This window comes from Falco rusticolus, chromosome 3, assembly GCF_015220075.1.
Source record: "Falco rusticolus isolate bFalRus1 chromosome 3, bFalRus1.pri, whole genome shotgun sequence".
Lineage (NCBI taxonomy): Eukaryota > Metazoa > Chordata > Aves > Falconiformes > Falconidae > Falco > Falco rusticolus.
In genome coordinates, this window is record NC_051189.1 from 50,230,763 (window position 1) to 50,243,201 (window position 12,439).

The following is a 12,439-nucleotide window of genomic DNA, read 5'->3' on the forward strand; positions in this document are numbered from 1 at the left end:
GTGAAATGCATTTGTTTTATTATTGTGAGTATTTGGTAAGGAATGAGTGAGTTTGTTACTATGCACTTAAAATAGTTTTCTACATCAGTCCACTCTTTTTTTTTTTTTTTTTTTTAGGTATTAACTTCAAAAATAGCTTATTTACTTGCTTGCTTTCATAAAACAGTGTATATCTTCACGTTGGAGTCACTGTTTATTTTTGTTCCTATTGATTGTAGGGGAGTATTAAGGATGAGATTTTAGCTAACAGATTGCTTGAATTCTTGATGAAGAATGCCTTTCACCAAAAAAGAGCTGTGTTCAGACACAATCTGGAAATCATAAAGACAGTTATAGAGTGTTGGAAGAACTGTCTCTCTATACCTTACAGGTAAGCATTTGGACAATTGCTTTCTTTTATCAATATTTCAGGAATATAAGTGAACGTTGTCAAAGGAGATGAAAAGGCAAATTCAGCTGCGATAGTAAACTTTTTGTCCCTTTTGTAAACCCTTCTGTCTGAAGTAGAACTTCAGAACTGAACTCTCTCAAAAACCTAAATTTGTGAAACAAGGAGACAGAAAAAACATGCAGAAGATTGAAACAGCAAAAGCAGCAGTAATTTCTGCAAAGATGTACATTTTATTTGAAATTTTGGGTATTATCACTGAATATTGGTGCACTCTTGCTAAGACTTCTGCGATCTGCTATGCTCCTGAACTTGTTGCAGAGAACTTGTGTAGGCTTACAATGTCTTTTGTTGTTGTTTGGTTTGGTTTGTTCTTTGATGCTAAATACCTTCTGAATATATGCTGTCTATTGGTTTTGGTGGGAGTATATATGCATGTATACATACTTTCTGCTGGTTTTGGTGGAGTTGTATGTATGTATATACACAGAGAGTAAGTGATTTATGGTATGTATATTTTGGGGTTTTCATGTTTATCATCACTTTTATGCTTTTCTCCAACAGTTTAATATTTGAAAAGTTTTCTGGTGGAGACCCTGATACAAAGGACAATTCAGTGGGAATTCAGCTGCTGGGGATTGTTCTTGCTAACAATTTACCTCCTTTTGACCCAAAGTGTGAAATAGATCGTGTCAGGTGAGAAATGCGCTTTTTGATGAATTATTTTGATAAAAGCTTAAGAGAGCAAGTCTAAGTTGTCAGCATGAAGTATGGGGGCTGGATTGTTTATCCTGTCATCCCTTTGCTATTGTCTGTTAGGTGGTCTGCATTTGGCAGCTAGAAAAGCATTACATACTTATTTTGGAAAATATCTAGAAGGATGTAAGCTTTTTTACAGCGGGCCCCACAGTTGAAGTTTCATGGGAATTATCAGAGTCAGGAATTGCCAAAGCAGGGATTTGAGACACTGCAGGTGGAAAAATCCATGTTTTGCTGTATTCAGCTCTTCTAAAAGCAGTCACTGTTCCCCTAGGTAGCTCAGGTGAGTTTTTTGTTTCAGTTTAAAACTGGATGCTGGAGTAGTGGCTTACAGCAGATCTACCTTTTGTGTTAGGTATTTTCAGGCTTTGACCAGCAACATGGGCTTATTAAAGTATAAAGAAGTTTATGCAGCAGCAGCAGAAGTGTTGGGACTTGCTCTTCAATATATTTCTGAGAGAGAAAATGTAAGTGAACTGTATTGTGTGTTTGACCATTCCTGTCTTAATTCTTTGTACATCTTTTATACAACTACTCAATTCATCTCCAAAAATGAATGTATTTGAAACCCAACAGTCTTTGTCCAACAGATCGAGTTAAAGGTTTACACTGTTGACTCAAGAGGAAAAGAATTTGAGGGCAAGCTAAGTGCAGAGTTTTTGCCCTGCTCTTATGGGGCTGACAGCGAATGGTCCCTTTCTGAGGCTTTGTTCAGCTTTTGCCAGCCAGCAACACTGGCATGGTACACTTAAAGTTGGGTTTGTTGGGGGTTTTTTTAAGAAAAAAAAAAAAAATTGCGAGCTGGGAGGTTTGGGACTACCTTCTGAATATCTGTATCCGAGAATGTTTAATAATTTGCAAGTTTTGATGTAAAAGTTAAAGGTATTGTATTTAATTCTGAATCCGGTTAATTTCTAGTTAGTGGATAAGGTGTATGCAAAACTGTTATTCACCAAGTCCTACAGTACTAGAACTAGGGGGCAGTGCTTGAAAATCACAGAAATCAATTTGAGACAGGTGCTAGAAGTACTTCTTTACAGAACAGTTAGTGAACTTCTGGGATGTGTTGCCAGAAGAGGTTCTAGGGGTAAGTAGCAACAACAGCTTCAAGGAGAAATTAGGCGAATTCATGCACCAAAAAGATAATCCATGAACAGGTTCTAACAGCGATAAACAATGTACATTCTAAGATCCCTAATGTAATGATGAATGCATGTTGGGTTGTATGAGAGAAGAGGAAGACAAAAGGCAGCCAGGCTCATGCTCCCCCTAAATATCATTCTGCAGCTGCCATTGGAGACAAACACACCAAGGTGTTGGCTAGGTGGATTGGTAGTCTGACCTTGTAGGTTATTCTTACTTCTCTCCCTACTATTCTTAATACTTTTCCCCACTCAATTGCATTCTGGTTGTTCTTTCAGTTTGTAGAGTACATTTCGTAAATTGAATTCCTGCAGTCTTTCAGTCTTCCAAATTCTACTATAAGCAGTACTTAGAATAAATGAGCAAAGATGGTGCAAATATTTTATCTATAAAAGGCTTATTTCCTTTACATAAAATAAAAGTTACTGATTATTTTCCACCTTTTCACTAAAAATGTCTTATTTTTTTACATTCGTTAATTGGAAATTTGCCATACTGAATGAGAAGCTACTTGTTATTTATTTAAGCATACTAAGAAACTTGTATTTCAAAATTAAGGCATTGGTTCCAAACCGATCAGAGGGAGCTCACAAATGTATTGTTTATGCAGTCAATCGTGTTTCAGCCAGGCACAGCTGAATAGCAGCCATGAAGCACTGTAAATGTCAAGATGAGGCAGGTGGGTCTTACCTAGTGAAATGCACTAGATTCAAACAGTACAGCAGCAGAACCATGTGTCATTGAGGTCATTATGAGTTTTGTGGCTATCTTTATCTTACTTTCTCCTTTTCAGGTACTTGAAGATCCGGTTTATGACTGTGTCATAAGACAATTAAAACATCATCAGAACACCCAACAGGATAAGTTTATTCAATGCTTGAATAAAGTTGTTAAGAATTTTCCACCTCTTGCTGACAGGTATGTCAAGATTTACATGGTAAGTTCATTGTAGATCTAGAGGAATAATAGAAAATAACTTGGGTTTTTTTGTGGGCTTCTGGTTATGTTAAGGTTTATGAACGCAGTATTCTTTTTGATACCCAAACTTCATGGTGTGATGAAAACCTACTGTCTGGAAGTAATAATGTGCCGGGCGGAAGAAGTACCTGATCTCCACTTGCAATTAAAGGGCAAAGACTTTATCCAGATCATGAAGCATAGGTGAGTGGTTATGTAATTACAAATGTGGATGCACAGTCTAAATTTCTTGATAACTTTTTCTGTGCTGGCCGCAATATTTTTACATTCAGAAGCATTTATAATTCAGGTTCACTTTTTAGTCACTGCTTTCATAATTTTAGCTAATGGAATCTGGGAGTTAAGTATTGATATGGTTAGCTCACTGTGAAAAACAAACAAAAAAGCCCCTTAACAGCAGTAAGCTGTAACACCACTGGGATGTGAATTTCTGTAGTATGTATTACTTTAGTTATATTCTTAGATTGAACTCAAAAGTATTTCCCTAAAGCCCTTTATACAAAAGCAAATATTATTGCTGAAACCTGAACTGATCTTCTGGTTCTGCATGTAGCAGTGAAAAGCAATGTAACTATTCTTTTTTTCCCCTCTCTCTTCAGGGATGATGAAAGGCAAAGGGTTTGTTTGGATATAGTGTACAAGATGCTGCCTAAACTAAAACCACTAGAACTTAAAGAACTTCTTCCTGGGGTGACAGGGTTCATCTCTCTCCCTTCTGTTGTATGTCGGCAGCGCATGTATGATATTCTGATGTGGATTTATGATAATTACAGGTGTGTATTCACTGCAGGTGTTGTCTTTCAGTGGTTTGTCACAGGCAGAGTGAAAGTGCTTGTAACAGCATCTTCCAACTTCTTGTCCCTCAGTGTGGGATTTTTCCACTTCTCAGAAGAATAGATCTTCTGGTTTGCCTAAGTAACTTTGCCGTTTGGTGGCAATTTTATCACTTCCACTAAGGGACAAAGACTTAGACCTGAACTTTAGTTCAGAACTGGGGTGTTGCATCACCACCGCATGATGGCATAAGAGGTCTTAGCTCTGATGCGCCCACTTTTTTTCTTGTTGCTGGAATTTGTAACTAACAGGAATTGTACATTTAAGAAGATTGCTTGTAGGTAGCAGGTATATTAAGGCACTTTGGCATGATCTGGAGCCCTTCAAAATGCTTCAATCAGTAAAAAGATGGGGTTTGTGTTTGACCCCTTAGAGTAGGGAACAGGCCTATATTCAGTTTGATGAGTTGCTGTCGAATTGTCTTAACATAGTTGGGTGCTATTAAGAGTTTTTTTCCCAAGATGACTTAACTATTTGAATGATTATTGAGAGGAAAAAGTAAAGTCAATTTCTAGTCCAGTGTCACTTGAGAGAAACTTAATTCTCTGTCTTTTTTTCTCAGTTTTAACCTTGAAAGCTCAGAGTTACTTTTGTGTAGCCTTCATAATAACTACCTGATATGTATTACTTAGCTTTCTGATTTTTTTTTCTGAGTTGTGGAAACAGCAGACATTTTTGGCAATGAAGACATCATATTATCAAAAAAATGCAGTGTTGTCATGCCAAGTTGAGATTTTTATGAGAAGGGCATGTCCTTCCTTTTCTCCCACTGTCCTCATCCTCTTATTTTACTATGGGTTGTTTGAGAGAAGTTATTGAGAGACATTTTTCTCCTACTGTCAGTGATCCAGAAAGCCAAGCAGATGGTGATTCTCAGGAAATACTCAAACTGGCAAAAGAAATGCTGCTTCAAGGATTAATTGATGAGAATGCTGAACTGCAGTGAGTAAATGGTGTTGTGATGACTGAAGTAACAAATCACTAAATTACTCTTCCCTTATTTATAGCAGAAGAGTTGATCCTTGGAGGGTTTTTTTACTATTTTAATGCAAAAGAGAAACAGTGAGATAACATTATTCCCTTTTCTTCCAATAAGTTAATTTATAAAATTGTGTCCCATAGTTTTACAGCAAATTTAAGTGAAGCACAGAGCTTTTGAACAAACTTCCAAGCCATGGAGAAATTATTTCAGTATATTAAAGTTAATTCTGCATTAATGTTCTAGAGTTTTTGAACAAGAAAGCCCTCACTATACACAAACACACAGAAGTAGATGATTAAATGTTTGAGGTTGGTTGTTGTTTTTTAGTTTTTTGGTGAAGCAAAAGATTTCTGCTTATTTACCCATAGCACTTCTCAAGAGGAAAACAGCTCAACAGAAATAAATTTTTTAGAGTTAACCTTTAATATCAGTTGAATGGCAACAAGCATGGTAGGTGAATGAGGAATGGGTTATAATTCAATGGAAGATCCATGGCATGAAAGGGTTAGTTGAAGGTTTTATAATCTTATTGTGTTTTTATTTTTTTAAACTTTACTCTTTTGATAGTGTTGTGTTTTCTGTTTGCAGATAAAGAATAACTTTATTTCTTGCCTTTACAGATTAATTGTTAGGAATTTTTGGAGTGATGAGACAAGGTTACCCACAAATACTCTTGATCGCATGCTGTCCTTATTAAATTCTTTCTATTCCACCAAGATTGAAACACAGTACTTGAGTCTCATTACAAATTTTCTGCTTGAAATGACTAGCAAGAGCCCGGATTATTCCAGAAAAATATTTGAGCATCCACTGTCTGAATGCAAATTTCAGGTGAATTGTAATATGTTATCCTGTGTGCAACCATGTAACAAATTCTATTCCTTCATGTAGTTACCACTTGGACAAGAATGGCATAGTGAAGGAGGTTTTTGAAAGTGTGTTTTGTGCTCCATAGTGAACAGCTGTTATGGGTTATGCACAGTATCAGAAGTTTGACGATTTTGGGGGGGCAATAATTTTGTTTTCTTTTCAAAAACTGAAAGATTTAATTAAACTAGTTATATGTACGAAGTATACCTGATGTGTAGAGTACTGAAATACCTAAAAAAGAGAAGCACCATAAGCTGAAGAAAAGTTGTGAAGAAACAGGAATACTGGTGCAAGAGCTGTAGATCAGTCCTCAGCTGACCAGTCCAAATTAGTGAGCTTTTTTGCTGAGCTGTGGGGAACTTCTGTGTGTTTGATTTTGGGGTTTTTTTGTAGTCAAGTTCTGCCCCTGTACCTGGAATGATGCTTTAAGTTCTGTATTTTAATTTCTGCTATCGTGTCTCAAGGAAGGAAGACAAAAAGCCTCCATTCTTACTGTTCTTACTAGAATCTTTTTGTGTTCATAGGACTTTGTAATTGATTCCAGCTGGCGTTATCGAAGTACCGTGCTCACACCTATGTTTGTGGGGACTCAAGTTTCTCAGAGTATCCACAGGAATTTATCACAAGAAAGATCCCTTTCTGCTTCTGGGCCAGTTGGTGGTCGAGTGAGGGCTACCCAACAGCAATATGAATTTACACCTACACAGCATGTCAGTAAGTCCAGACCAGTGTCTACTGAAATTTTTTTGTTTGCAATAGGAATGATTTCATTACTGGTGCATATGAATTTTTAACATAAAAGTGTAAATGCATTTAATATTTTGCTTTCAAGGGCTTTTTTTTGTGTTATGAAGAAAAAACATTGTCTCTTATGAAGAAAAAATATTTATTAGTCTCCTATGTATTTAGGTTCTGTCTAATGTAAAAGAAGTTTGTTTCTTACCTAACAACTTGAAATCTGTTCTGCCCATAAACACTGGGAATTATATGGGGGGGGGGGGGAGGAAAATTACCTGCTTCATAGATGTTTTCATTTATTTGTGGAGATGTTACAGCTTTTTTGGAATTTTTTTTTTTACAGGTGGTAGAAGTTCTTTTAATTGGCTAACTGGAAGTAGCGTTGACACATTGGCAGAGTATACAGTTCCTTCATCCTCTGAATCCTTGTCTTCATCCATGCTGTTGGTTAACAAACAGAGTGAAAAATTTAAACAAGCCACCTTTAAACCAGTGGGGCGAGATTTTGGGAAAAAAAGGTTGAGTTTGCCAGGAGATGAGGTGGACAGCAAAACTAAAGGTCTGTAAGCCTTATGATGCCATTTGTATATAAATATTATGTTTTTATAGACCATTTTTGTCAGTTATTTGGCTGGCAGTCCATTGTCTTTTAGACATTCTAATTGAGGTTCAACTTCAGAGATTTTGTTTCCAGGAGTGTGTGGTGATATGGAACTTGTGGCAAAAAGCTAGAATTATGCTAGGAATTGCAAAACTATATGTTGCTAGATGAAAGAACTGACTGGATAAGAAACCAGCTGGTGTGATCTTTACATTCCTACCTCTCCCTAAGACAATCATAGCATGAATTTCAGACAGTTCTGTCCCTTCTGTTTTAAATTTAACTGCTTATCTCTTTAAACATATTTTTTCCAAACCATTTCAGCTGTGCTGACACAATCTACAACATATTGCATTCTGTCATTAGAATTACCTGCTGTTTTCTGAGAATGCTCCTTCATCCACCCAGTAGGTAACTGAAAACTATCAGTACTATTCTGGAATAGCTTAGACTCCTTCTCCCCATTTCCGCCCCATTACACCCTTGCCTACCTTGTTGTTAAAATTTTTACTGAAAAGATGAGAATAGGAGTTCCAGCAGGGAGCTATAAAGGTTGACCTTTTTGATACCTGAGAGGCATTTCAAGGCAATTTTGAATGGACCATGCTGAACTATGGAAACGGAGAGGTCAGCCTACCTTCCAGTCAGTTCCTGATCTTCTACCAGGAAAATACCAGTTACAGTGGTACATTTCTGTTTGCTCACTCTTCTTTCCTAGGAAATGGACTGAAGTGAACAGTGTGTAAAGTGGCCTTTCTCCATGAGTGTCCTGAGAAGCAGTTGATCCAGTGACAGTTCTGTAATAGTAACTTAAAAAATATAGTACTGTATTATTATTACCCAATCTTAAAATATATTTAGCACCTCTTTTACGTAGGGAGCTGTATACTTTATGGATTACGGTGCAAATACCATGCTTGCCTTTGAGAGCTTAAAATAAATCTGTCATATGGGACAAATTTGTCCATGAATTTTAGTGCCTTTCCTAGTACTAGTTTGGCCCTTAGACCTCATCTATGTGCTTGAAGTTTTTATTTAAATGCTTACTACCTCTTTTCCTAAGAACAACTTAATTTGTTTTAATTTGCTCTCTTGTTGAAAAGCCTTGCCGTGAGTTGTTGGATATGAAACTTGGGAGACTAGCTGGTAAGCTAGTAAATACAAAGATGATGTTTGTTATTATATAATGCTCTTGCCTTAAATCTGGAGTTTGTTTGAGAAAGAAAAAGCTGTGGACATGATCCTGTGTTCCCTAGGTATAGAAGAACGAGCAGAAATTCTAAGACTGCGGAGACGTTTCTTGAAGGACCAAGAGAAACTCAGTCTAATTTATGCTAGAAAAGGTGTCGCTGAACAGAAAAGAGAAAAGGTTTGTCAATCCAAATAAGTTTGAAACCTTAAGTCCCAATGCCATTTGCAGTCTTGTACTTCATCTCCAGAAGTAACTTTGTAAAGAAAGAATAGGTTTAAGACACTGGTTGCTACTTCAAGAGCTTTAGAAGGTTTTATTTGGAAATCATGCTGATGTGTTTAAAGCTAAATGAAGTTACTTAGCATGAGTGAGAACAGAGCTGGGTGGTAACACTTCCCATCTACCGCTTAATGTGTATGAAGTGATTTTACTTGGTAGTGTCCCTAACAGCTATGGGAAGCTCTTTATGGTTGTCTTCCTGGAAAGTAGGAGCCTTGAAGCTGCAGTACAGTGCAGAAATAGTTGGAGAACATTATCCAGTGTCTGCAGGTGAACTCAAAAATGTGATACAGCTGATGGACTAACCAGAACTGTTGCATACTTTTAACCTGAAGGGTTGTCAGTAATAATAATTTCCTGAGTGTTTATCAAGGCCAGAAACTTAGTATTACATGAGTTTTCTTGTTGTGTTATGTACTTAAAATAAACTTATGTATTTTTAAGCTCTGTAACAGTTTTTCAGAGGTTCATGTTACTAAAAGTAACATATATTATCATCCAAAAATGATGTTAGCAGTTAGACTAAGAGCAAAGGAACCTAGGATTGAGACCTACCAGTTTGAGACACCCTTGTAATTCTTTGCAGCTGCAGACGACTCTGTAAACAGAACTTATGTCTGGAAGAACCACACAAACACCTATTTTAGCCAATTTATATTCACTTGCAGGCTAAAGCTACCATTTCCTCCCACCCTGCAAGAGAGAATCTGTAAAAGTGTTCTCTGTGACAGTCCAAAATACAACCGGTAAAACCCTCTGTGATATTCCACAATGAAAGACCAGAGGAGACTGAATGCTGTCAGGACCCCTTAAACTCTTCAAGAGATTTGTTACGTGTAAACACACATGTAGCTTGGTGGCTTGCATTAGTACTTTACCTGATGGGGCAAAACAGGAAAAAGTGGGTCCTGACCAAGACATTATTTGCGAATAGTTTTAGCAAAGTCCTAATTTCTCCAAGCATATTTCTCTTGAAAGTTTTTTGAAAATCATCCCTTTGAAGTTACGTAGGAGAAAAATGGGCTGAAACAGCAAAATTCTAAAAAGTTTACAGAGGACATAAAATTCTTCTCTTCTGTTTCCCTCTTCAGTTCTACCAATATATTCACCCATTGTCTGCTGGTTTAACTGGTAATGGCAGTAGTTAAAAATAAAATCCCACCCTCTAAACTTACTGCTGATTTCCTTATAGCATATCAGTGCTATGAAAAGGAAGAAAGGCAGAAGAAGAGGTAGGTTTTGTCTATATCTGGTAGTAGCTCTTGTTCAATTTAAATGTATTTCTTTAAGCCTCAGCAAAAGGCAGGGCAGCTGTTTAACAACTGCAGTTTACAGCAGTTTCATTACAGTTTGCTTTAAGTTTTACTAGGAAACAGTTCTACCAGGCTCATCCTTCTTCCTTCCCCTCCCCACCCTCCTGTGTGAAATAGCTTTAGGAACCTCATTTTACTTTGCATCTGGGCCAGGCTCATAACCGTCGTATTCTGGACTGTTGTGGCTCAGCTGGCAGGCAGTAACTTACTAAACCATAGCAGCTCACTAGCTGTCTGTCATAATCATTCTTTTAAAAAGTGAGTTCTATGCTGCCTGTATGGAAGCAGGAGCTACAAGGCATTGATATTACAAGTTAGTGGCTGAAGTAAGTCTATGATCAAGACTTTGGAGTTTTTAATTGACTAAGATAATTTGGAGTCTAACTATATTACAGCTTTATAGAAAATGTATTTTTTTTTAATAAGCTTGGAAAGAGTTTATAAAACACTTTGGAAATTCTCTTGCTTCTTTTGTCTTATCTAGATACAGCTCTAAGTAATATGATTATTGTTTTTTTAACATGAGCAATGCATTTCAGGAGATGAAATCGGAGCTGAAGATGAAGTATGATGCTCAGGTTATTTTGTACAGAAGTTACCGAGTAGGAGACCTTCCTGACATCCAGATTGAATACTGCAGTCTCATTGCTCCTCTGCAGGGCCTTGCCCAGGTCTGTCTGCTTTTCAGAGGCCGTTTGTGAAGCTTCCTGTTCTTGTACAGAAAATGACGTGTAGTTGGGCAACTGTTTAAAACATTGATCTATTGTTTTGTGGTCAACCTCTGTGATACTCATTTAGAGTCTGTTTTGAGGGAGTGTTTCTCCCATCCCCTGGGCTGGTGCAGTGATGAGAGAAGCTGCCTTGTAGCTTGCCTCACCTGAGCAATTGATTTGAACACTGAGGACCTGAACATCAGCTGTTGTCCATTGCCTCTGGGTTCCTCTGCCTGAGAAACAGATGGCAGTGGTCTTTACAGAAATTATTGCAAAGGACATTCACTCACTGTACAGCAACAAACCAGCCATTTTTATTCCTTCACATGGCTATAGTGGAGGTGTAAAAATACAAATGAAGTTACTGTGGCTAAGATTGGACTCTGACTACCCAGTAAAGCTGATCCAGTATTCCATTTTCTACCTGAGAGTGGTAGGAATTGTAGGCTGAACCTATGGCATTTTACAGTGTTTGGGAAGTCAGAGTGTTCCTGGTTACCTTTGTATTTAATTTCTTTTGGTGGTCCCTTATCTCTGTGTGAAGGGAGGAAGTAGCACGCTCAGGAGTTACCTGAATAGCATTAGATCAAGAGTAGACCAAACTCCAGTCCTATGATAGACCAGGATGCATAGGATTGTTGCACATACAAATGTGTTTCTGGGTTGAAAGAATGCCTTTAAATCTTGGATAGAACTGTCTGTACACACAGTCTGTCTCTCTGTGTTAGCTGCCTCAGTGTTAGGTCCAGGTCTCCTCATGCTTTGATGTCTTCTGTTTTTTTCCTGAAACCTTCTTCGCTGACAGTGGTGTCCATAAGATGATATTGGGTGTTTGGTTCCATAGTGGGAATTGTGAATATGTGAAAATCATAAATTCCATGTTCTCCCAACACTCTGGCCTGGTGAAACCTGTATTGTCTTGGAGTTTCTTTATGTAGAATAATTAAGATGGGATTTGAATGGGTAGTACAGTAATTCATGGCATAGGTGTGATGTATGCCAGACTAATTATTCCACTCCCAAAGAGTGTCCACATATAGGGATTAGGTACAGGGTGGGTCGTATATCTTTATTTATTAGTTTATTGTGTCGCTGCAAAATTCAGTGGCCTTACTGCTGTTGTTGTGATTTACAGAAAGATCCAACATTTGCCAAGCAACTTTTCAGCAGTTTGTTTGCTGGAATTTTTCATGAGGTACAAAAATCTAAAACTCCTTCTGAGAAAAACGCCATCATCCAGAAGCTGCTGAACAACTTCAATAATTTCCTGAGTATAAGCCTGTCTTACTTTCCACCATTCATTGCATGCATCCAGGTAAATCTTGCTATATGGCATGAAAGTAACTGAATATAAATAATGTCTTTGAACGTGTGATAAACCCACTGGTAGTGAAGGTTAAATTCTATTACTGAAATTTAGACAGAGTTGGAAAGAGAATTTGTTAACAAAGTGGATATTTCAAGCAACTGTGTTGAGTTGAACAAGGTATTTCATGCCTCTGAACTGATTTTTTCAAGATTTCTGCGATTTCTGACCTGTAGAGTTTGAGTCACCTTTTAATGCTTTAATTGCATCAGTAACAAGAAGAGACTTGATTTTAAATGAAAGCCATGAGAACAATTGAAAGGGGTTTACGAGAACAATTGAA

At 37.4% G+C, this 12,439-nt stretch overlaps 1 protein-coding gene across 1 annotated transcript in view; it reads left to right on the top strand.

The window, feature by feature from the left end:
• Positions 1-12,439, top strand: part of PRKDC (protein kinase, DNA-activated, catalytic subunit) — an 81,513-nt gene that overhangs the window by 42,594 nt on the left and 26,480 nt on the right. The window contains exons 50-62 of the mRNA XM_037379091.1: positions 219-370; positions 953-1,084; positions 1,503-1,614; positions 3,084-3,208; positions 3,302-3,451; positions 3,868-4,041; positions 4,946-5,044; positions 5,705-5,915; positions 6,479-6,668; positions 7,036-7,251; positions 8,550-8,662; positions 10,617-10,748; positions 11,926-12,105. Of these exons, the coding sequence (XP_037234988.1) occupies positions 219-370; positions 953-1,084; positions 1,503-1,614; positions 3,084-3,208; positions 3,302-3,451; positions 3,868-4,041; positions 4,946-5,044; positions 5,705-5,915; positions 6,479-6,668; positions 7,036-7,251; positions 8,550-8,662; positions 10,617-10,748; positions 11,926-12,105 (1,986 nt within the window). The remainder of the gene's footprint in view (positions 1-218; positions 371-952; positions 1,085-1,502; positions 1,615-3,083; positions 3,209-3,301; positions 3,452-3,867; positions 4,042-4,945; positions 5,045-5,704; positions 5,916-6,478; positions 6,669-7,035; positions 7,252-8,549; positions 8,663-10,616; positions 10,749-11,925; positions 12,106-12,439) is intronic.